General features: G+C 56.6%; 2 protein-coding genes and 1 long non-coding RNA gene across 59 annotated transcripts in view; 1 reads left to right on the top strand and 2 right to left on the bottom strand.

The window, feature by feature from the left end:
• The window catches only part of NRXN2 (neurexin 2), a 117,142-nt gene extending 116,761 nt beyond the window's left edge, over nt 1-381 (bottom strand). For 7 of the 8 annotated variants that reach the window (XM_077962193.1, XM_077962190.1, XM_077962196.1 and 4 more), the window contains exon 1: nt 138-381. The gene's annotated coding sequence lies outside the window, so the exon portion shown is untranslated. The remainder of the gene's footprint in view (nt 1-137) is intronic. The other variant, XM_077962158.1, reaches the window with a different exon arrangement.
• Nucleotides 1-24,639, top strand: part of LOC144334144 (uncharacterized) — a 131,995-nt gene that overhangs the window by 56,521 nt on the left and 50,835 nt on the right. The gene's annotated exons all lie outside the window — the stretch shown is intronic.
• RASGRP2 (RAS guanyl releasing protein 2) lies at nt 4,370-24,431 on the bottom strand. Of its 50 annotated transcripts, none has more exons than XM_077961469.1 (18): nt 24,270-24,431; nt 23,768-23,992; nt 21,108-21,251; nt 20,325-20,427; nt 19,742-19,804; nt 19,258-19,389; nt 18,326-18,476; nt 17,949-18,122; nt 17,673-17,789; nt 15,132-15,413; nt 14,283-14,360; nt 13,941-14,063; nt 13,514-13,629; nt 7,177-7,318; nt 6,885-6,921; nt 5,990-6,169; nt 4,756-4,820; nt 4,370-4,590 (listed from the first exon to the last, which is right to left on the bottom strand). In XM_077961469.1, the coding sequence occupies exons 3-17, from the start codon at nt 21,178-21,180 to the stop codon at nt 4,762-4,764; spliced, it is 1,830 nt and encodes a 609-aa protein (XP_077817595.1). In that variant the 5' UTR covers nt 21,181-21,251; nt 23,768-23,992; nt 24,270-24,431; the 3' UTR covers nt 4,370-4,590; nt 4,756-4,761.

Here is a 24,639-nt window from a genome sequence, read left to right as displayed (position 1 = left end):
CCGGCCAGCCCTCTCAGCGCGGCGCCCCCGCCCCCCAATTCATCCGTCCTGCCTCCCCCGCCCCCTCCGATCCGCTCCCCTCCCCCGATCGGCTCCCGCCCCCCGCCTGTCTCCGCCGCAGCCCCCCTCCTTTTTACCTGGTTCTCGGGGCGCCAGAAGCTGGAGGGTGGGTAGCAGAGCCACAGGGCCGCCCCGTCTCCGTCTCGGGCGGGTGGCAGAGCCGGGGCTAGCGGTGTCTGCCGCCTCGCGCCTCTCTCACTCCCCGCCGCGTCCCCGCCCGCCCGCCCCGCCGCGGTGCCTCTCCGAGGAGGATGCTCCGCGAGTCAGGGCGGCTGCTCCCGCCGCCGCATCCCTGCAACACCGACTGACGGCAGCATCAGCACCAGTGCCCGCCCCCGAGACGCGCGCATTGGACCACACTGCGCTGACGGACGAGCAGTGCAGCCAATGCAAGGGCGCAGAAGCCGTCAGTCCGGCGGCTCCACAGGCCCACTCCCTCCCCCGCGCGGGACCCAGGCGTCCCGGCTCCGCGGCACCCGCGCTCCTCCCAGCCTCTCGAGGTTCTGGGGCGCCCGGGCCCCCAACCAGGCGGACCCCAAACCCGGCCTCAGTGTCTTTTCCAGGAACCCAGGCACCCTCGCCCCTTGCCCCTTGGTTCGGGGCCTTGGGTCCCGCACCCTCCCGCAACGGCCAGCGGGTCTTCGCGCAGCGCAGGGGCTGGGACGAGCCGAAGGAGAGGCTGTGGACCCCGACTTGGGGCGCCGCGGGAGCAGGGCTGGTGCGGGGCCTGGGCCGCAGCGCCCTCTGCCGGCTATGCTCAGGGGCGGGCCCGGGCTTCGAGGAGACTAGAGAAGGGGAACCCGGTGGGTCCACGGCTGCTGGGGGCTTTTTCCAGCCGGTAGCCTGGCCCCCGCCTCCCACCGTCCGGAGGGCCCCTGGCTTGGAGCCCCCAGCACTGAAGAGGAAGGCGCTTTGCTGGGATAAAGACGGAGACAGTGGGGGAAGGAAAGGCAGAGATGGGAGCAGGGTAGACCTAGGACTTGGGGGTTTCCCAGTCCTGCCTCATGGGAATCCCAGAGTTTGAGGCCAAACTCTAAGTTCTGCCTGGAACCCTGGACTGGGGTACGAGTAGGTGTGGGGGCAGGATTGCGGCTGCACATGCCTGGTGACTGAGGTCACCTGGCAGCAGCCCCCTTCTCTGTTCTCCTCCTCCCATCCATGAGTTTCAGAGTTAGAGTGGTGTTGGGGGGCGCAGGTCTCTCCTGTAAGGGTAAATGCATGACTGTGCATCTGTACGAGCGTGGGGGACTGGGGGACGCCCTTCACTCACTCCGCCAATAAAAGTGTACACACACTGGCACCTAGTGTGTGTACCCAGAGGCTGGTCACTGGGCTGCTGAATGAGACAGAGAGTGTGTGTGTGTGCGTGTGTGTGTGCGCGTGTGTGTGTGCGCGCACACGTGCCAGACCATTCTGCCAGCTCACTCCAGGACCCTGATTTCTGTTGCAGGGTCTGTGATATGCACAGCTGGTGGTAGTTGGCACTTCCTTAGCCAGAGGCAACATGCAAGAACACTTACATTCAACCACCAATGCATGCACATCGGGCACTCACAGCCATGCACACCTAGCTGTGAACACTGGGCATTCCCAGAGACACACAAGAGCACTGCAGAAATGCCCCACCATGGTAACACACCCACAGGAAGCATATACTGCCCAAGAATACATACACTTGTGCACACAGGTACCCACACCAGGCAATTAATGCATGCCCAGAACAGGTGCACCCAGGAGACCTGCCCACAGTCATCCTGGACCCCTGCCCAGACACTTTGAAAAGAGTGGTCAGTTACCGAGTGGCTTAACACGGACACCAGTCCCCCAAAGGGAACCTCCTTCCCCAGCCTGTGACGGGGTAAGAGGGGGACCCAGGCTGCAAGGAGTGTTTCCTAGGAGTCGAGCAGGGTGATCCCTAAGCCAGGTCCCAGACTTAGGGCCCACTCTGACCTTGGAGAGACCCTCAGGGCATCCCCACCAAAGCCACTGAAGGAGCCAGAGAATGGAACTGCTGAGTCAGGGCCTATGAATGTGAAATCGCCTCTCTGACCCCACAGCCCACTTTCCTGCCCATCCCCCACTGTTCCTCTTCCTGCAGCCTCCTCACACTCACTCAGACACATACACACACACACACACACACACACACACACACCTTGTCCATCCAGGCATCAGGGCATAGACAGACAGGTGCAATGGTTCACAGAGACAGACTCAGACTCTTACAGAGGAGTCTGGGCAGGGAGGGAGGTAAGTATGAGCACTTGTCTCCTGTCCCCACCCCCAGCTTTGCCCATCAAGGGCAGAAAAGGTCACTGGGCAGCTGCTGCACCTCCCTGCCCCTCCCACCTACAGGGACATCTCTCCTTTCTGCAAGGTCCAAGGTTCAGATTGCCTAAGCATTTGGGACCTGCCACTTCAAGACACACCCCGTACTCACACACCGCACACAGGCACCCACCCGATGTGGACAGTTGAGTGATATGCTGAGCACATGCCCTTCTCCCATGTGCAAAGGCCAGTGGGGACACATGGGGGAGGGGAAACACAGCAGATACAGCATGCATGTCTGTGCACACACAGACACATACAACATGAAGCTCAGACACCAAATTCAGACACATGCAACCACGAAAACCGCTACACATCACATCCCGACAGGCAGACCTGGACACACATATGCATGCGCACACACACACACACACACCAGGAAGAGGCCAGACTGGAACTACAGGGTGGTGAGGAGAGGAGCTGACTGGGCTGCAGGGATGGAGGCAGCGCAGGAGGCAGGCAGCACAGGAGCGAGCTGCTCTTCACAACACAATCGCAGTCTGTTGTTATAGCAACTCAGCCCCCAAATCGTGAAACGGATATTACAGCCTCAAGAGGGGGAAGGGTGTAGGGGGCTGAGGACAGAAGGAGGGGCAGGGGGGCACGCGATGCAGAGACAGGGCTGGGGGGCCCAACACGGGGTAGGCCTGCAGGAGAGGTATGACCAGGAAAGAGAAGGGAGTGACACAAAATAAAGAACATGCCAGGGGGAGTGGGGTCTCAAAGCAGGGATGGATGTGATGTGGAGAAACCCTGGAGTAGGGGGCCGGGGCATTCATGGGGGAACTGAGGCCATGGCCAGGCCCGCAGATACTGGGCTTTGGAGTTGAAGGTGCTCAGGTCTCCACCCCCAGGACAATCCCACAGCTGCTATGTGACACCTCCCAGTTTGGGGGACTTAGGAGGTAGCTCCCATTGTCAGGACTGCTGTCTGGAGTCTCCTGACTCCAAGGGCAGCCCGGCCCAGCTTCAAAACCTTTCGTAAACTCCCAGACCAGCCTTAGAAGTGGCCTTAGCCGGCCAGGTGCAGTGGCTCACACCTGTAATCCCAGGACTTTGGGAGGCTGAGGTGGGTGGATCATGAGGTCAGGAGTTCAAGACCAGCCTGGCCAAGATAGTGAAACCCCATCTCTACTAAAAGTACAGAAATTAGCCAGGCATGGTGGCGGGTGCCTGTAGTCCCAGCTACTCAGGAGGCTGAGGCTGGGAATTGCTTGAACCCAGGAGGCGGAGGTTGCAGTGAGCGGAGATCGCCCACTGCACTCCAGCCTGGGAGACTTCGTCTCAAAAAAAAAAAAAAAAAGAAGTGGCCTTAGCCTTCTTCAGGTAGCAGTGACCCCCAAAACCTCCGTGCTGCAGGCTCAGGAGGGAAGAGCTGGGTTGGGAGAGGCCGCCACCGGAGGCTGAAAGCAGGATCGATATGCATTTCCTCTGGAAGTCACTGTCCTTCCGGCTGGCAGCAGCACCAGGCCAGGAGGCTGCAAGGCCGAGGAGTGCAGCCCCTGCCCTGAGGCACAAGCCCAGCAGAGCCCTCGGACTGCCCAGGGCCCTCCCTCCCTTCCCCCACAGCCAGCAACTCTGCACTGCCCCCCTCCCTCCCACGATTCCTTCAGTGAGGGCCCTGTTACTGGAAGCGTACAAGCAGGGGCTGAAAAGCCCCCTGTCCAGCAAGGGAATTTTGGCCATGGGCTGAAGGCTTTGGGTATGCAAGACCACTGGCCCCGCAATTCTCGGGTGCCAAGCCCTACTAGTTTCAAGTTTTAGATGTCCAAGAATCTGGTCTCCTCAAGATCCTAGACCCTCCCCAAGATTCTTATATTCCAAGGTTTTCTGCTTCTAAGATTCTCTCCCCCAAGATTCCAGACACATGAGATTCCAGACCTCCCAAGTTTCTCTTGCTACAAAGTTCTAGCTCCCAAGATTGTCCTCCTGTAGAGTATAGCATCCCCCCACCCCACGGGATTCTAGGCACTGATGGTGAAGGTTAATTACAAGGGCCTTTTTATTCCATCTGGAAAATACAAATATTCACAAGAGTCTGTACAACCTTAGGGACGCCAGCCCTGGCCCTGCCCTCAGCTGCATGCTACCCTCATATCCCACCCCCAGCCCCAGTCTCCAGCCCCAACACCCCCAGGCTTCCTGCTCTGGTTGAAGTCTTTTCTCCAAGGCAGGAATGAGTCCTTGATCCAACCACAGCTGGGAAGAGAAAAACAGGTTGTGAAGAAGACACCCCCCTCAACAACAAGGTAGAAGCCCACCTGGCTTGGGGCCATTTGGATAAAGCACCCATTTCCCTGATACTCCCCACCCCCGCCCCAGCCCTCAGTGGGGAGCTCTGGTGCCTGATGTGGGAGGACTCACCATCTATTACAAGTGGATGTCAAAAACCCCATCCTCCACGGTCTGTACCTCCTCCTCACGGATCTCTGCTGGGAGGGGGATTGCTGCAGAACACACTTCCAGGTCCCTGGGACTTTGGCAACCCTTCTTCCCCTCACCACAGGAGGCGTCCACATCATCCCAGAAGCAAACCCATCCACCAAAAATCAATTCCCTGCATGACCTAACGGCTCAATTTTTTTTTGAGACAGAGTCTCTCTCTGTTGCCCAGACTGGAGTGCAATGGCATGATCTCGGCTCACTGCAACCTCTGCCTCCCAGGTTCAAGCGATTCTCCTGCCTCAGCCTCCCAAGTAGCTGGGATTACAAGCACCCGCCACCACGCCCAGCTAATTTTTGTATTTTTGTACTGTAGAGACGAGGTTTTGCCATGTTGGCCAGGCTGGTCTCCAACTCCTGACCTCAGGTGATCCACCCACCTCAGCCTCCCAAAGTGCTGGGATTACAGGCGTGAGCCACCACGCCCAGCCTCAGCCCAATTTTTGAGGCTCTTTTTCTATGTTTTCGTTTTGCCAGTTTTTTTGCCGCCACAGATTCGTCAGTGCTGTTTGCTTAAATGTCAATTTTGTGTGTATTTCACATTTTAGACCCCAGCACTTCTGGAAGGCTCAATGCAAATGGATTTATCTTTTCCATTTTTGAAGATGTATGCCCTTTGCCTGCCTCTGTTTTTTGAGGACTTACGCCAGCGTAAACAGTTGTGATCAACTACCTTAGACCCCGGTTTAACATAGTTGTTCCGACTGTTCTCAGCAAAATAATCATTTGGCCAATTGTCATTCAGCAAACTGACCTAAAACCATCAAAGACCCCAAGAGAGCTGCCAGGACATTATCAGGGCAAGGGACTTTCCCCAGAAGAGCCTCCAGAACAGCCAAAAAGGAAAAGGCAAGCCAATGGCTCATATAACACCTTCTCCAATCCTTCGTTAATCCCTCCAACAAAATAAGACTGTAATTGGAATGTTGAAGCCTCTTTCACTATTATACCTCTTTATAAATTAGGGTCTCTCTCCTCAGCCTCAGAAGGTCCAGGGCTCCCTGGCCACTTTCTGGCACCCTTACCTGTCCCTTCTTTATTATCCCACCACAAAAAGAGAATTATGCACTTTGGAATGGCTTCCATCCTGCCTTCTTTGCCCCGATGGCCCTGCATCCCTCCCTCCACAGGCCGGTACAGAATGAGTCCCTCTTACCTGGAGGCCTGGAGCCTCGCCTGCCAGGGCGGGGCAGGGAGAAGCTGAAGGCGCGGTGATGGTGGCTGTGTGTGGGTGAGGGTGAGGGTGCAGACCCCTCCAGGCTTACACTCTGGGCCCTGCGCCGACACTCAACTGACAGGCGATCCTTGCACTGCTTGTGGCAGTTCACACCACAGGCTGGGGGAGGGCAAATGGAGAGCCCAGCCAGGGCCATTGGTCAGAATACCCTCCATCCCATCCCGCAGGCTTGCGCCCCTCCCCAGGAACCTTTGTTCCTGAGCAGCTGCCCCACCAAAATGAGAGTCTCCTTCCAAAGTGTTCTCCTCCTCCTAATTGTCAGTCTATGCCCTCTCCCACGTTCTCTGTTCCTGGGCAGCTGCCTCATCAAAATAAATAGCCTCTTAAAGGCCACTCCGTTCACATCAATCATCTTGCACCTCTGATTTTGTGGGGTTTTGGGGTTTTTTTGTTTGTTTTGTTTTGTTTTGAGACAGAGCCCGCTCTGTTGCCCAGGCTGGAGTGCAGTGGCGTGATCTCAGCTCACTGCAAACCCAGGCGGAATCACTTGAAACCCAGGTTCAAGCAATTCTCATGCCTCAGCCTCCCGAGTAGCTGGGATTACAGGTGGGTGCCACCACGCCCAGCTACCTTTTGTGTTTTTAGTAGAGGCGGGGTTTCCCTGTGTTGGTCAGGCTGGTCTTTAACTCCTGACCTCAGGTGATCCACCCGCCTCGGCCTCCCAAAGTGCTGGGATTACAGGCGTGAGCCACCGTGCCTGGCCACGCGCCTGCTTTTAAGATACTTCACTCCTTGGCAATTGCCCCACCAAAATAGTAACTCTCCAAAAAAAAAAAACCACTGCCCAGCAGCCCTACCAGTCATTCCATCTCACCTCGGCATTTGAGGCCCTGCTTGTAGATGCCCAGGATCTGCAATAGAGGAGGGGCGGTGGTGGGAGGTGGGATTTAGAGGTGATGACTCTACTTCTTCCTTCTTGAGGGTGGGACTGGGGCTTTAGAGCCCGCCTCAGGGCCAGGGGCAGAACCGCAGTAGGAGAGACAGATGGAATTAACCAGGTTTTCCAGGCTTGAAAAGGGCTCCGGCAGAGGCGGGGCCAGAAGGGAGAGCGGGGCCGGGACTGGAGGGGCGTGGCTTGGGCGGTGAGCCGGGAAAGGGGCGCTCACCAGGGCTTTGCAGTGGCGGCAGGCGACCGGGCGCAAGGAGTTGCTCTCCTGGAAGTTGTGTACGAAGCCCATGCGGCCCCCCAGCACAGAGCTGGAGCGCAGGAAATAGGACACCATCTCCTCCCTGCTGATGCAGCCATCCCTGTGGGGAGTTGGGGGGCACCTCAGCTCGGGCCCTCCCCAGGACCATCCACCGCTGGCCTAACCCATCCCACTGTTCCCAGTGTCCTCATGGAACTCCTGATTTTGGACTCCTGGTGCAGAGCAAAGAAAAGGCAGCACTGGACTAGGGGTCAGGCAGATGTGGGAAGTGCCGCTAACCAGTGTGTAGTCTTGGGCCAGTCCCTTTCCCTGGGTTCCTTCTCAGAACAGTTGGCCTGCCCTGCCCACTTCACACTTGGTTTGCAAACTAAAAGGACTGTACTTTCCATGGAACCATCAGCCTCGGGCTCCGGAAGTGTACTGTGTGCAACACCAGTCGGGAGCCCTGGGCAGGGAGAACTCTCTAATGAGTTCTGCGACCACAAAAGACTGGGAGAAATCGCACCCCTCTCTCTCCTGCATCATCCTGCTGGAAAGACATCTGTAAATCCAGGGTTTCCCACATAACCCAGGGCTTTCCGCGGAAGCCCTTTTTCACCTGTGAATACATTTTAGGGAAAGAATGAGCATGTGTTCTAGACACAGACCTCAGTTCAAATCGCAGCTCTACCTCTCTGCCTCTTGACAATTTGCCAATGAGTAGCCAAGTAATCTCCCTGCCCCTCCGTTTCCTTATCTATAAATGGGTGTAATGATCATTCCTACATTTCATAGGATTTTGGTGAGGATTAAATTAGATAGTGCACGTGAAGTTTTACAACAGTGTCCGCACAGATAGGAGGGTCCTCAGCCACCAAGTGCTTTTCCCATCGGGACTGGCCCTCACTTGAGACTCCCACCTGCTGTATGAGGGGTCTCATAATGTGTGATCCAGGTGGTCCTTCAAATCAAGGGAGCATTAGGATAACTGGCCATTTAGAAAAAAAATATAGGGGGGCCGGGTGCGGTGGCTCACACCTGTAATCCCAGCACTTTGGGAGGCCGAGACGGGAGGATCACGAGGTCAGGAGATCGAGACCATCCTGGCTAACACGGTGAAACCCCATCTCTACTAAAAATGCAAAAAAAAAAAAAAACTAGCCGGGTGCGGTGGCGGGCACCTGTAGTCCCAGCAACACGGGAGGCTGAGGCAGGAGAATGGCGCTAACCCGGGAGGCAGAGCTTGCAGTGAGCCGAGACTGCGCCACTGCACTCCAGCCTGGGCGACAGAGCGAGACTCCGTCTCAAAAAAAAGAAAAAAAAGAAAAAAAATATAGGGGCCGGGCGGTGGCTCAAGCCTTTAATCCCAGCACTTTGGGAGGCCGAGACGGACAGATCACGAGGTCAGGAGACCAAGACCATCCTGGCTAACACGGTGAAACCCCGTCTCTACTAAAAAAATACAAGAAACTACCCAGGTGTGGTGGCGGGCGCCTGTAGTCCCAGCTACTCAGGAGGCTGAGGCGGGAGAATGGCGTAAACCCGGGAGTGGAGCTTGCAGTGAGCTGAGATCCCACCACTGCACTCCAGCCTGGGCAACAGAGCAAGACTCTGTCTCAAAAAAAAAATGAAAAAAATACAGGGGGCCGGGCGCGGTGGCTCAAGCCTGTAATCCCAGCACTTTGGGAGGCCGAGACGGGCGGATCACTAGGTCAGGAGATCGAGACCATCCTGGCTAACACGGTGAAACCCCGTCTCTACTAAAAAAATACAAAAAACTAGACGGGCGAGGTGGCGGGTGCCTGTAGTCCCAGCTACTCAGGAGGCTGAGACAGGAGAATGGCCCGAACCCGGGAGGCGGAGCTTGCAGTGAGCTGAGATCCGGCCACTGCACTCCAGCCTGGGCCACAGAGCGAGACTCCGTCTCAAAAAAAAAAAAAGAAAAAGAAAAAGAAAAAAATACAGGGCCGAACGCAGTGGCTTACGCCTGTAATCCCAGCACTTTGGGAGGCCGGGGCGGGTGGATCACGAGGTCAGGAGTTCGAGACCAGCCTGGCCAACATGACAAAACCCTGTCTCTACTAAAAATACAAAAAATTAGCCAGGCATAGTGGCGGGCACCTATAATCCCAGCTACTCGGGAGGCTGAGGCACAAGAATCGCTTGAACCTAGAGGTGGAGGTTGCAGCAAGCCAAGGTCATGCCACTGCACTCCAGCCTGGGTGACATGGCAAGAGACCCTGTATCAAAAAAAAAAGAAAGAAAGAAAAGAAAAAAATATAAGCCTACCCAGGAGGCGGAGGTTGCAGTGAGCTGAGATCACACCACTGCACTCCAGCCTGGGCGACACAGCAAGACTCTGTCTCAAAAAAAAAAAAAAAAATACAAGCCAACATTCTTCATACTGTGCATGAAAACTAAATTCTCACTGTTCTCACTGGACTTTTTTAAACACTCCTGCAAAAAAAAAACTATAAAATTATCTGAAAAGATATAAGATAGGGCAGGCACGGTGGCTCACGCCTGTAATCCCAGCATTTTGGGAGGCCAAGGCAGTCGGATCACTTGAGGTCAGGAGTTGGAGACCAGCCTGGCCAACATGGTAAAACCCCGTCTCTACTAAAAACACAAAAATTAGCCAGGCGTGGTGGCGGGCGACTGTAGTCCCAGCTACTCTGGAGGCTGAGGCATGAGAATCACTTGAACCTGGGAGGTGGAGGTTGCAGCAAACCAAGATCATGCCACTGCATTCCGCCCTGGATGACACGGCAAGAGACCCTGTCTCAAAAAAAAAAAAATATATATATATATACAAGATAATAATTTTATAATCTTGAGGGGCTGAGGGCCTTTCTACACAGAACACAAATCCGAGAAGCCAGAAAGGAAAAGACTGACATATTGAGCACACAAAAGTTTTTAAATTTTATGTGGAAAAAGACAATATAAATGACAGACAGGGAGAAAATATTTGCAAACACATTCAACAGCAAAGGGTTAATATCCATTAACAGAGATTCTAAAAATCAATGAGAAAAAGACCAACAAACCCAGTAGAATAATGGACAAGGAATCTGAACAGGCAATTGACAGAAGAAATAAATGGCCAATAGACATATGAAAAGATACCCTACCCCCATTAGTATTAAAGAAATGCAAATTTAACTAAGATACCACTTGCCAATGAGACTGGCAAAATTGTGAAGCTTTTTATAGCATCCACTGTTGGCGAGGAAGTTGGGAAGCAGGCACTCGTACACTGCCGATGGGGGTGCAAACTGGTACAACCTTGTCTGAGGTCAGTTTGGCAGTCTCTCTCCTAATTTAGAATGTGCATATCTTTTGATCCAATTATCCCACTTCTAGGAATTTCTCCTACAGAAATACTGGCCTGAGTGGATCAGTAAAAGGACATTCACGGCAGCCTGGCGTACAATCGTCGTGAAAAACTGGAACAGTCTAACTGTCCATCAGCAGGAGGATGGTTAGGGAAATGATAGACTAACCGGACAGTGGAATACTGTGCAGCTGTTCTAATGAATGAGGTAGTTCTACATGAATCCACATGGAAAGATGTCTGTGATCAAGGGTTAAGTGGAAAACAAGCATGAAGACGGAAAAAAAGCAAAAAGCAAGGCATGCAGTTCTGTCAAGATGGTGATTTTGGGTACGCAGTGGCTCATGCCTGTAATCCCAGCACTTTGGGAGGCCGAGGTGGGCAGATCACCTGAGGTGGGTAGATCACCTGAGGTGAGATCAGGAGTTCGAGACCAGCCTGGCCAACATGGTAAAAAAACCAAGAGGGAGCTTTACAATGACGCGGTGAGTTGGGCCCGGTCTCCCTCCTGCTGAACCTGTATCTACTAAAAATACAAAAATTAGGCGAGGCGCGGTGGCTCACACCTGTAATCCCAGCACTTTGGGAGGCCAAGGCGGGTGAATCACCTGAGGTCAGGAGTTCAAGACCAGCCTGCCCAACATGGTGAAACCCCATCTCTACTAAAAATACAAAATTAGCCAGGCATGATGGCAGGCACCTGTAATCCCAGCTACTCGGGAGGCTGACAGGAGAATCGCTTGAACCCGGAAGGCGGAGGTTGCAGTGAGCCAAGATTGTGCCACTATACCCCAGCCTGGGCAACAAAGAGTGAAACTCCATCTCAGAAAAAAAGAAAGAAAGAAAGAAAGAAAATTAGCCAGGTCTGGTGGCACGGTGCCTGTAATCTCAGATACTCGGGAGGCTGAGGCATGAGAATTACTTGAACCTGGGAGGAGGCAGAGGTTGCAGTGAGCCAAGATCACGCCATTGCACTCCAGCCTGAGCGACAGAGCAAGACTCTGTCTCAAAAAAAAAAGAGGGTGATTAAAAAAAAAAGAAAGAAAAAAGAGAACCCCACTACAACAAGTACCTAGATGCTGCGTAAAGATATATCAACAATTGCTGTAAATGCATAGATAATTTTGTAAGAAAGAAATGGAAACCCCCAAGTTCCAGAAACCAAGAGGGAGCTTTACAATGACGCGGTGAGTTGGGCCCGGTCTCCCTCCTGCTGAACCAGGTGCTAGGTTTTGATACCCAACCAAGGCTTCCCCCTCACCAACACACACGTACACACACACACACACACACACACACACATACACGGTCTGGGGCCTGCAGGAGGTGGAGGGTTAAAGCTGAGAGCGCTGCATGAAGCCGAGGCCTCCATAATCTCAAAGGGTCATCCTCACTGAAAAGGTGGTCTAGATAAAAATCCGCCCACCAACCCAGGGAGAAAACATGGAGCTTAACTACCTCTGCCTAAACTCTGGGAGAAGAAATAAAGCAGCTACGGTGAAAGCCACAAGCAGAATTGGATTTATACTCTAATCCTGTTTGTCCATGAAGCAGACACCAAACAAACAAAATCTCTATCGATGTGCACATGCCTGGGAAAAGAAGACTGGAAGAACCCACATACTGCCAAGCTTAATATTGTCAACAGTGTTTAATCATGGCAACTTCTACCAGCGGAAAAGGAAAGAGGGAACTTTCATTTCTTCCCTTTTTTTTTTTTTTTTTTTTTGATGGGCGTGGTCTCGCTCAGTCACCCAGGCTGAAGTACAGTGGTGTGATCATAGCTCACTGCAGTCTCAACCTCCTAGGCTCAAGGGATCCCCCTGCCTCAGCCTCCTGAGTAGCTGGGACTACAGGCACGCGCCACCCACGCCCGAAAAAAATCTTTTTAGGCTGGGAGCAGTAGCTCATGCATGTAGTCCTAGCACTTTGGGAGGCCAAGGCAGGTGGATCACTTGAGGTCACGAGTTTGAGAGCAGGTTGGCCAACATGGTAAAACCCCATCTCTGCTAAAAGTACAAAAATTAGCCAGGTGCGTGGTACATGCCTGTAATCCCAGCTACTTGGGAAGCTGAGGCAGGAGAATCACTTGAACCCAGGAGGTGGAGGTTGCAGTGAGCCAAGATTGTGCCACTGCACTCCAGCCTGGGCAACAGAGTGAGACTCTGTCTCCAAAAAACAAAAAAAAAAAATTAATTTTTGTAGAGACAGGGTCTTAATATGTTGCCCAGGCTGGGCTCGAACTCCTGGCCTGAATTGATCCTGCCACCTTAGTCTCCCAAAGTGGTAGGATTACAGGCATGAGCCACTGCGCCTGGCCTCTCATTTCTTACTTTAAACACTTTGTTCACTATAAAATTATTTTACTACCTAGATTTTATTTTACCATGGATTTTTGTAATGTGGAAATAAAAAACAACAGATTTTTGAAATACAGGTAACATTAAAAAATAAATCGACCTGAGATGGACTGTAAATTTTGAATGGAGTTTTGTCTGCTCAGCAAAAATAGGGCATGAATCTGGCTGCAGGGGGCATGTTTCACCTACTTCAGAGAACCAGCTGTTTTTCCAAATTGTCAGCATATGAACTGTTGATAAGCAAATGGGTACCACTAATTATAAACTTTTCTTATCTATTCATTAAAACAGGCTATCCAGGAGTTCAACTTGCCCACACTTCTTGACAGCTGTGAGTTCCACAAATAAAACAGCACTTCTGTAGCCACTGTCCCCAGGCCACAGTCTTTGCAAGACTCAGGTGGAGCCCCCCATCTGTCTGAACTTGTGAGATACCACTGCACCTCCACAGCTGGCAGCCTCTCCTCCCCACAAAAGCAAGTGCCCCTTCCCACACTGGCAGCTTCCCAGGCCAAGACGGTCTGGTTTAGTAACCTTATCTTGCACACAAGAAACTGAAGCCCAGGCAGAAGTGGGCTAGGTTGCCTTCCCTCTCCCCCAGGCCCCCAGCCCTCCTCACTGGTTCTGGTCGAGGTCCCCAAAGGCGCTGAGGTAAGGGAAGTTCCCACGGATGATCTGGAATTCTTCCTGTGAGATGTGGCCATCCCCATCGACGTCAAAGTTCCGGAACACAGACTGGGGCATACAGAGGGACACACAGAGCCGGGAGAGGGGAGAGTAAAGGGGACATCAGGTACTGTCCCTTCCCACATTCCCAGTCCATTTGATGAGGTGTGTCTCAGAGGTCTCTGACACTGCCCTGTTCCATAGCCCCGCCCCCACCCTACCCATGGGCACCTCAGCCCTGTGCAGATGGCCTGCCAGGCCCTGTGACTCCTGGGGGCTTAGTGCTGGGTCTTGAACAGGACACTCATGCTGGCTTCCAGGGCAGTGCTCCGGCAAACTGGCCTCTCCCCACACACTGCTCAGGCTCCGCAGGAGCTCACCTCCACCATCTTCTCGATGTGCTCCACCACGAGGGCCTGATCCAGCTTAGGTTTGGCAGCCGAGGTCCACTCCTCCAGCACCGGGGGCCGAGGTGGTGGGGTGCAACTCGTGGGGCTGGTTGGCTATGGAAATGGTCAGGCCTAAGCTAGGGCCAGAGCCCAGGGGAACAGAGAGGGGAATCCCTGGGAGAGGGAAGTCTGATCAACACTGTGCCCTGCCCCCAGGATGCCTCTGTCCTACAAGAAGGATGGTGAGGTGGCTGCTAAGAGCTCTTCCCGTCCTCACATCCTGGGATTCTCAGGAGGGAGGGGCAGAGTGGAGAGGAGAGAGTACCCCCTCACCGAGGACTTGGAGCGCGGCTCCCGCTGCAGGGACAGTTGGTACAGCTCATCCTCCGTCTGATACTGATCCAGAGACACCTGGGACATACAGGTCTGATCACACCCACTGGCCCCTGCCCATGGCCACAGAGCCCAAGGTCAAAGGTCCACCTAGAGGCCACAGCTCAGCCCAGAGCTCGGGTCAGAAGCTAGACTCAGGACAAAGCCTGGCTTAGAACACAGCACAGCCACCCCACGCCGTCCCAGTGCACAGATCAAACCACAGCATGGCCCCAAACCTTGAACATGACATATTGCCAAGATGTCAGGGAAGAAGCTAGGTCAGAACCCAGCCGCAAGCTCTGCTTTCAACCCTGATCCTGTCCAGAGTACAAAAGCAGCTAAGAATCCCCTCCAAACCCTAACATCTAAGCCCCAGCCCAATGTCTAGAACCTAGTCTGGATCTAAACCAGAACCCAACTCCCACCCTAGACCCCAAGACCCAGTGCAAAGCCAGGCCCAGAACTTCACTCCCAGCCCAGGGCCATGCTTAGAAACCACCCCTGCCCGCAGAATGCAGAGCTTGGCCCAGCCCTAGAACACAACCCACTGCCAGAACTCAAACCGGGACCCAGGCCCAGTTCAAACTGCCCACAGTCCACATGCCAGCCTGGAGATCAGACCTCAGTCCACAGCCCCAACCAGAGCCTGGACCCCTCCTCAGCATCCACTCCAAACCCCAGAGCCCATGCTAGCTCTCAGTTCCCTGGTCAGAACCCAGAGCCCCAGGCCACGCCCACCGCTGGGACCCGGGGAAACTGTCAAGCCCTGGTGCCCAGCTCCCCACCTCCCTGCCCCCTGCTCCTCACCGTGAGCAGGCTCAGCAGGTCGGGGTTGGCCTGTACTGGTGGCCGCAGGCTGGTCACCATGGCCAGCTCCTCCAGGATGCTAAAGAGCTGCTTCATCTTGGCCCCGTTGAGCCGGGTCCGGGCTGGGTCCAGCCAGTCAGGCAGTGCCAGCTGCAAGGCCACCAGGTCCTTGAGGTGCACACCCAGGATAGGGAAGCGGAAGCCCACACAGGCTGCCAGCCGGCGCCGGTAGTTGCCATAGTTGCCTGTCGCCGTCACTAGTTCTGTGAGACCCTCCCAGAGCTGGGGGACAAAGGGCAGAGGGGTCATACCCCCACAACTATCCTCCCTATCTCAGCCCTGGAAATGTAGGAGTGAGTGAGGAGGAGTCAGGGTCAGGGACAGGTGAAAGAGTAAAATTCTCCCTTACTGTCCCCCAGGACCGGCTCTCTCAGCCCCTGGGGATTGAATTCATTGCCATTAATTCGAGGTAATACTCACTGCCAAAAGCACCACACCTTTAAACCAGGCCTGGACGCAGAGTATCATCAACATTTAACAGGAGAATCAGAGGCTCAGGGAGGCAAGGCAGCAAAGGACAATGACCTGGAAGAATGTACTCAGCCGCCCCGTCCAAACAGCAAAAACTGGAAAAACCAGCCAGGCGCAGTGGCTCACGCCTGTAATCCCAGCACTTTGGGAGGCCAAGGCAGGTGGCTCATGAGGTCAAGAGATGGAGACCATCCTGGCCAACATGGTGAAACCTCGTCTCTACTAAAAAAATACAAAAATTAGCCAGGTGTGGTGGTGCATACCTGTAGTTCCAGCTACTTGGGAGGCTGAGGCAGGAGAATCGCTTGAACCCAGGAGGAGGTTGCAGTGAGCCAAATTAGCGCCACTGCACTCCAGCCTGGAGATACAGCAAGACTCCGTCTCAAGAAAAAAAAAAAAAAGGAAAGGAAAAACCCCAACATTCAACATAGAATCAATACATAAACTGGGATAGGCTGGGCGCGGTGGCTCACGTCTGTAATCCCAGCACTTTGGGAGGCTAAAGCAGGTGGATTGCCTGAGCTCAGGAGTTCAAGACCAGCCTCAGCAACACGGTGAAACCCTGTCTCTACAAAAAGTTGGCCAGATAATCTCAGCTACTCAGGAGGCTGAGGCACGAGAATCACTTGAACCCAGGAGGCGGAGGTTGCAGTGATCTGAGGTCTCGCCACTGCACTCCAGCCTGGATGACAGAGAGAGACTCCATCTCAAAAAAATGAATAAATGAATTGGGGTAGACATACAATAAAATATTATATGGCAATGAAAATGAAAAAACAATTGTTCCACATAACAGAATGAAAAGACTCTCAGAACCATGTGGAATGAAAGAAGCAAGACATAAAATAACACAAACAACATTCCATTCATAGAAAGTTCAAAACAGACAACAAAAAGCCCCACATTGTTTTGGACCGCATACCTACGTGGTGAAGCTATAAAGAAAAGCAAGATCATCATTGCAAAAGTCGTGGGAAGGGAGTTATGCTGTAAAGTGTTGGGCACTTGGGAGCCTGGCAAGGTTCTATTTCCCAACCTGGGCAGTAGTTACACAGCGTTTTCTGTACAATTTTTCTTTAAACGATTCATATGTTTGTATATACTGTTTTGTTTTTTTTTTAGACGGAGTCTCACTCTGTAGCCCAGGCTGGAGTGCAGTGGCACGATCTTGGCTCACTGCAACCTCCGCCTCCCAAGTTCAAGCAATTCTCCTCCTGCCTCAGCATCCCAAGTAGCTGGGATTACAGGCACCCACCACCATGCCTGGCTAATTTTTGTATTTTAGTAGAGATGGGATTTCACCATGTTGGCCAGGCTGGTCTCAAACTCCTGACCTCACATGATCTGCCCACCTCAGCTTCCCAAAGTGCTGGGATTAGAGGCGTGAGCTACCACGCCCAGTCTCATAAGTTTTTATATACTTTTTTATATGTGTATTACTCAATACTTCAAAAATAATAATAAATGAAGGACAAGGAAAAGAAGAAAGTACAAGTGGCAAGGCATAATGGCTCACACCATAATCTCAGCACTTTGGGAGGCCAAGGTAGGTGGATCACTTGAGCCCAGGAGTTCAAGACCAGCCTGGGCAACATGGCAAAACCCCATCTCTACCAAAAAAAAAAAAATTAATAATAATACAAAAATTAGCCAGGCATAGTGGCGTACACTATAGTCCCAGCTACTCAGGAGGCTAAGGTGGGAGGATCAATTAAGCTCAGGAGTTCAAGGCTGCAGTGAGCTTGTGATTGCACCACTGAACTCCAATCTGGACAACAGAGAGAGACTCTGTCTTAAAAAAAAAAAAGTACTAGTTTTGGGGTCCATGACGACCTGTGAGCCCCCAGTCTGCTGTTGCCATTGTGCAAACTGGGAAAAGCACTTAACCCCTCTGAGCCTCCATATCGGTATCTGTCAAATGAGGACAGTTGTGCCCAGCCCCCAGTGCTGCTGGGAGGACCCAGTGAAGACAGATCTGGGAAGCACCTGCCCCTCCCTAGTCCCAGGCACCTTGATGGTCTCAGGGCTAACGTGGCTGTGGGTCTCCTTGAGGCGGGAGATGGAGCTGTGGCTCAGGCCCCCGACCACTGCCATCAGCGTGTTGAAGTTCTGCAGCTGCAGCAGCTTCTGGAAGGCAAATGGGGAGGCAGAGACAGGGAGTCACTGAGTGGGCCCAGAATTTGGCCCAGCCTTTCTGGAGAGAAGGCAGTGGGTTAGGGGAAGGGAAGGGTTGGCCTGACCGGCATGTGGGGAGGTTGGGAGACACAGAGAGGGAGGGACAGGCACCTCTGCCACGTGGACAAAGTGTGTGATGACCAGGGCCCGCTGCGGGGCTGTAGGTTTGCTGAGGATCATGAGCTGCACCCACTGCGAGACGCTGTTGAAGAGGGAGATGAACCGCTCCAGGACGGGGTTGTCCACAGTGCAGCCGTGAGTCACAAAACTGTGATAGTCCTGAAACTGGGGGCAGGAGGAGTGGCCTCAGCACCTTGCCAGCCTCTCCCCTCACTGATGGCCACTCCTCCTCACTCTCCAGCTGACCTTCAGTGGTTGCACTGAAACCCCTGATGCACCCTGTGACCCAGCCTACCCCAGGGACCCTGCCCCTCCTAGAACCCCCTTCCAGCCCACATTGGACCACTGCCCCCACCCTCGGGCCGCACCAGGATCTTGCAGAAGGAGCGATACTCCAAGTAGGTGAGATGCTCCGCCAGCTCCATGGGCTCCAGGTGGTCAAACAACAAGGACATCTTGCGCTTTTTCTGTCCCACAGGGTTCCGCTGAGTCACCTGCCGCTTCCACTTGTAGGTAGGGCTGGGGGGACAGGAGTAGTGAGCCCTTTGCTGGACACTCACATGCCTCGTGGCCCCCCACTCACACAGACACACCATTCACACTGTGAGGACCTACACAATGCGAGGCACTGTCCTAGGCACGAATGTTCCCAGTCCCAGCAACTCCTCCATATCTCCCCCAACCCCATCATGCATTCAACACACGTTTATGAACAACGTACTCTGTGCCAGGCACTGTGCTAGGCGCTGGGAATACAGAGATGAGTAAGACACGGTTCCTGCCCTCGAGGAGCTCACAGTCTACTGAGGGAGACAGACACAGAAACACATGATCACAAAACAGCGTGACACATGTACAGAGGTCTTTGTACAGGAGTCTGTACAAAGTGCCATGGAGAACAGAGGAGGGAACGACAAATTCTACCCTGGAAGAGCCCTGAACCCTCAGAGCCCATGGAGACTTCATGCCTGAGCTGAGTCTTGGTAACACGGAGGAGGCAGCAAGGGGATGATATGAGCAGAACACCATGGTGGGAAAGGACTCGGGAGCTCAGCTGACGGGGAGGCGACCCAACGCAGCTACAGGAGGAGGTGTGTGGGATGGGCGGTGGCAGTGGAAGATGAGGCAGGAACGCCAAGCTGCCCAAAGAAGGCATATTGAAGGCAATAGGGAGCCATGGAAGGTTTTTAAGCGAGAGAGTGACATGACCCTCACTCATTCAGTTCAACAGACATTTATTAAGCACAGATGGTATAGGATACTGAGTGCCCCCCCAGCCCTCTGTACTCCCCCCACGCACACGCTGTCTATGTCGATGAGGCTGCTGTGCCGCCGGTTCCCTTCTTGGTCTAGCAGAGCCTTCAGCTCCTTGATCTGCTCAGCCAGCTCCGGGTTCAAGTCAAACTCCGCCGGGAAGGCAGAGATCCAGTACCTGGAGGAGACGGGAGTCACCCAAGACAGCCCTTCCCCCAAATCACCCAGCAGGCTGCAAGGAGCTATTTGAGATTGTAGTCACCCAAGGAAAGAGAGCCTTAAACTATGGTTCCAGCTCTTTCCTTCTCCAAGTGTACATTAGAGCCTTTAGACAACCACCCGCACTGCACAGAAAAGAAAATTAAGGCCCAGACCCAGGAAGGGGTGAGCCTGTGGCAGCACAGCCCACCCAGACAAACCAGGGTTCAAACCCACTCCCGGAAGCAGCGCCCTGCCCCCTCCTCCAGGCCAGCCTGAAGCCAGAGAGAAGGGAGAAAGGGAGGGGCCAGAGCCCCAGGGGAAAGACTCACCTGACCAGGTGGCACGTTTTCACCTGCAGGGAATTGGAGTTGTCTTTCCGGGATTGTTGGTAGGTGAAGGAGAGAGTTAAGGAGGCCGCTTAACTCTAAAAAGGGAGGCCCGAGGGGAGGGAGGCTGGGGGCGGGGCCTGGTTCTAGGAGACACGTTCTAGGGATGGGGCCTGCGCTCTGCGGGAATGCTGGGGGTGAGACCTGCGCTCTGGGAAGGGTTGGAGGTGGGGGTGGAGGACTAGGTGCTGAGGGAGGCTGAGAGCAGAGCCTGGCCTCTGGGAGAGATAGATGCACCGGGCGGACCCAAGCCTGGAACAGGGGCAGGCCCTAGACTCTAGGGAGGAGGAGGGCAAGGCCTCGGCTGGGGACAGAGGCTGGGGACAGGGCTGGGGACAGGGCCGAGTCACCAGGAGCAAGGAGGGGGCAGAGCCTAAGCCCTGGTTGGAGGCTGGGGCGACGCCTGAGCGCTGGGATAAAGAGCCGCCTATACTTAGGAGCCAGGCTCATTCTGCGCCTGGGCTGGGCAGAGGGGCTGCGCATGGGCTCCGACGGCGGGGGTCTTGGCAAGGCGGGCGAAGGATATATGTGGAGCAGCTTGGCCGCCAGCTGAGAGGAGGGGATGTACCAGGGGTGCATCATGAGGAACATGCGCACCAGCTGCGGGTCCCGTACCTTCCCGGAGTCATCTGATTCCGAAGGGTCAAAGACAGGCGGCTGAGCTGGGTCCGCAGCGACCATGCCTCACCCCCACCCCGCAGCCCGCTGGGTATCGGCCCTTCGGGTGCATGCTCGACCCCGCCCACCTCCTGCTTGCCCAGGACTCCGAGAGCAGGAGGCTAATTAGAGAGGAAAGGTGGGGTGGGCGAGGGATAGGCAGGCCCTGAGGACTGGAGGAGAGGAGCGCCCGAGCCGCCCATCGTCCGGAGGGGAACCAGCTGGGGCGGAAGGAGCCTGGGTTCCCAGGGGTCAAGAATCCAGAGGTCATTTCCTGAGCGCTTGGGGGAAGGGGCACCCCTTCACCAGATAAGCCGCCCCCCATTAGCCGGAAACAGCTCCCAGGCCGGAGATAGAGAGTTCCTCCGGATTCCCCAGGAGACAGATAATGCCCCTCAAGTGTCAGAGTCAGGGACCCGGCTCTCCCTTCGCCGCCGCTGGCGAAGGCTAGAGAAGGGAAACCTCATCTGTCTGAAGGGCGTGCATCTCTTTGCCCTGCGATGCAGAGGAGGCTTTAGTTAAAGAGACTGCACGCTGCGGAGCTGGGTGGGTCCGGTCCAGGGCTGTGCCCTGGATGGTGCCTGGGAGGCAGGGACCCGGGCTCAGACTCGGGGCTGGGCTCAGGCTCCGTGTGCCCTCCCGAGCCACTCACCGAAGGCTTCGATGCACCCGCGGAGCAGCTCCTCCACCGTGCAGCCCTTGTCCAGGTCCAGAGTGCCCGCCATGGCCGCCGGCGCGGGGTGGGCTGGGCTCAGACTGCGCTCCGGGAGCCTCCCACCGGTCTCGGACCGAACCCCTGTCCCGGGAGAGGCAGATCGGGAGTCTGCGGAGGCGCGGGAGGGGGAACGGCCCCGCGGGCAGAAACGGGGCGGGGCGGGCACGCCCCCTGCTGGGCAGGGGCGGAGTTGTCCGCCCGCGGCCACTCCCGGGGTTAAACGGTCTGGCCCGGGATGGTGCAACCCGCCAGTTGGGAAATGGACCCGCGGACAGGCTTCCGGCCCACCCTCGGAGTCGCGGGAGGGCCGAGGGGCTTCATGAGGACGGGGGAGCCAGGATCCCAGGACTGGCTGGCGCCCAGGCCCCCGCAGGCCCCCTTCTCCTCGCGTCCTCTCCCCAGAGGCACCTGCAGCACCCCGCAGCTCGGCTCTGCGCCCCTCCCGCTTCCCTCCCTCCACAGCCTCCCTTCCCCCGCAGGGTTATTTTGGGAACCCGGAGCCTGAGGGGACCTCGGAGGAATTTCTCCCTGGTATGGGAGGAGGGAGGAGAGAACCCAGGCGTCCTGCCCGCCTCCCCTCTTCCCGAGAGCCCGGGAAGGCGAGGCGGGGCTGCGGCAGCCCCCAGGGGCCTGCCCTAGGGGAGGCGGACTAGATGGGAGAGGAACATTCCTGGGGCGGGGGGAGACCGCTGCGGCCCGGAGGCGTCAACGGGAAGCCTGAGCATGGGAACGGAGCGCTTCCAGGCCACCTCCGCAAAGATCCCAGGGGTCACGGCTCAGCTCGTCCACAGGCCCTCTTCCTCCCTATCCCCGGCTCCTGACCCCGGCCCTGGCCCCGCACAGGCGAACTGTGAGCGCGCACGGAGCAGGGCGTCCAGAGGAGGGCGCTCGAGCCGGGGGTGGCCGGTGGGTGCATGACACCATTAGCAACTCCGGTCACTGGTCATACGCACCCTGGCAGGGGCAAACACTCCACACCCAAGTTATTCGTCGGAGGCCGGGGACCTACATGGAGGTGCAGGCGCCCGCACTTACACGCACCGGGCCACAGGCACCAGCCTCCCATCCTCCGTCTCTCACACACAATGGTACCCACACCCCGTGCACACCTGCACGAAGGAACCCTCAGGCACACATACCCGGTTCGTCTACCCCAGAATGCAAACCCGTGGACGAGGTCGCCTCCTGGACCTGCTGTTCACTTGAGCCAGGCCAGCCTCGAGTCCCGCGGCCACACAGGCGCTGACATCCTCACACGTGTGCACACACGCAAGGCAGTGCTTCTCCACGCATGTACACTCCCACACACATGCACACACCCCCATGGGTGCGCACGCCCATTCCATCGCCCCCCTCCCATCTGCGATGCAGGGCCCGCCCTGCGGTCCCAGCGCCCTGATTCCCTTCACTCCCAGATTTTGGCAGAGCCTTGCCCCACGGAAAGGTACCCTGACCCTACACATACTCACTCCCCCAGGCTGGAGGACGGAAGAGCTCCTGTACAGAGTTCTCAGGCGGACTTTTCCTAGAAGCCACCCAGAGCCGTCCCCGCCTGGCTCTGCCGCCTCCTCGTGTGACCTTGAGAATCACTTGGCCTCTCGGAGCCTCAATTTTCGCATCTGTCAAATGGGGGTTCGCGGGGGAGGGCCCCGATGGACCGTGGCTAGGAAAAGCCAGATGCGCAGGGGAGGTCCTCCGCCCTCTGGGGATCCAGGGCGCCTTAGCTCTCGTGGCCGCTGCCCCCTCTCCCCGACCCGGGTCGCAGACTCCCCACCCGCCCGCCGACCCCAGCCCGCCCGCGCCACCCTGGGGGGGTCCCTGGGGGCTGTGCCCTCTTCTGCCTAGCGCCCGGCGCGCGCTCGCTCGCTCACTCACTCTTGGGACCTGCCGCAAGGAGCCCACACCGGCCCGGCCGGCCCCACCTCCGTGCGCTTCCGCCCGCCGGCCTCGCTGCGGCTGCGGCTCCCGCCCGCTCTCCGCGCCGCGGCCCCGCTCCCCGCCGCCCCGCCCCCGCCCCCGCGCCGGGCCGCCCCCTCGCCCCTCCGCCCCTGCGCCGGGCTCCGCACCGCCGGCTGCGCCACCCCCACCGGGGGCTCCCTCTCGCCCCGCACGCGGCGGTCCCTGCGGCAGCTTAACCCCTCCCCTGCCGCGCCGCCCGGGAGGCCAGGGCCGCGGGTGGGGGGCTGCGCCATTGGCTGCCCCGAGGGTGGGCGAGCGCAGGCCCCGCCGCCCGGGACGCGGAGGGGGGACCGAAACGAAGAGCCCCTCCCCCAACCCCGGACGCCCCAGTGCCCCCCGCCCTGCCTGGGTGTCGGGCGGAGGAAGCCGGGAGGGGCAGGAAGCGGACTGCGGTGGGGAAGGGGCGCCCCGCCCAGCCCCCAGCCCGGGTTCCTGTTTTCGAGACAAACCGTTCCCACGGGGCTAACCCGGCCCGGGACCGGGCGTCTTCCTGCAGGCAGCGGGAGGCACAGGCCTAGTGGAGGTCGGGGGCGTGGGGACAGCGGGTCCTTGAGATAGTCTGGGGGAGGGGCTAGGACAAGATGGGAATATTTTGGGGAGAAGGGCCTGTGGGGAGCGAGGAATGAAATTGTGGCTACCTGGAGACGTGGCCTTGATGTCTAGGCATGGGGGCGGGGGGCCCAGTTCACACAGGAGGAACGGAGCCCCGGAAGCCTGGCTTCCCACAGGGCCGAATGGAAAGGGGCAGCCGCATGTGTCGGTGGGTTCTCCGCAGCTTGGAGACTGGGGGCCTGGATGCCTGGCCAGCAGGGAGGAACTTGGGAGAGGCAGCCGCAGGCGGTTGGGGTCCCCACTAGCCGGGCCTAGGAGAGCGGGTAACGGTTTCCGGCCATTTGGCTTCACACACTCACTGTGAAACCACCGACCCCAAACCTCCCTTCCGAGGCGTGCCCCTCCCAGCCTCGGGGCGGGGGAACCAGGACCGCCCCCGCACCTCACTCTTGATAATGTAAGACCTAGAAACAGGCCCTTTCTATTCCTTAGTTTCCCCATAATGAGGGGGTGACATGGCCTAGCCTAGGCAGTATGCGAGTGTTCCCTGCCCTACCACTCCCCCGACTTTGGATCGAGTGCAGCCACCTGCTAAGAGACCCTTAAACGCCGCAGTAGGGCGGGGCTAAGGGCGGAGCCAAGAAGGCGCCGAGCATCCTCTGCTTCCTCCCCCTCCTGGGTCCTGCCCTCGACAGCGTGGATCCTCCATGGTCCGGGAGGCCTCAGCCCGAGTCCCAGCTCCCAGCCCCGGTGGGCCCCACCCAGACAGACGCCCCGCCCCCGGCCAGCTAGGCTGGCCGCTGACCTAGTATGGACACGGCACTGGGAAGAGAGGCGTGGAGGGTGACGCCAGGAAAGGGGCTGGAGAGGCCTAGGCCCCGCCCCCACGGGGTCGCCCCCTCCACCTCCCACCACCGCCCCGCCCTGGGACGCACCTGCCGAGGGTGGAGGATAAGAG

Source organism: Macaca mulatta, chromosome 14, assembly GCF_049350105.2.
Source record: "Macaca mulatta isolate MMU2019108-1 chromosome 14, T2T-MMU8v2.0, whole genome shotgun sequence".
Classification (NCBI taxonomy): domain Eukaryota; kingdom Metazoa; phylum Chordata; class Mammalia; order Primates; family Cercopithecidae; genus Macaca; species Macaca mulatta.
This window is presented reverse-complemented; position numbering and strand designations above follow the sequence as displayed.

Coding starts and splice junctions, on each gene's coding strand:
- RASGRP2 (XM_077961451.1), bottom strand. CDS start 21,180: ATGGCGGGCACTCTGGACCTGGACAAGGGCTGCACGGTGGAGGAGCTG. Junction 17,790..17,948: donor ACTTTGTCCACGTGGCAGAG/GTGCCTGTCCCT, acceptor TTTGCCTTCCAG/AAGCTGCTGCAGCTGCAGAA. Junction 13,630..13,940: donor ACATCGAGAAGATGGTGGAG/GTGAGCTCCTGC, acceptor TGTATGCCCCAG/TCTGTGTTCCGGAACTTTGA.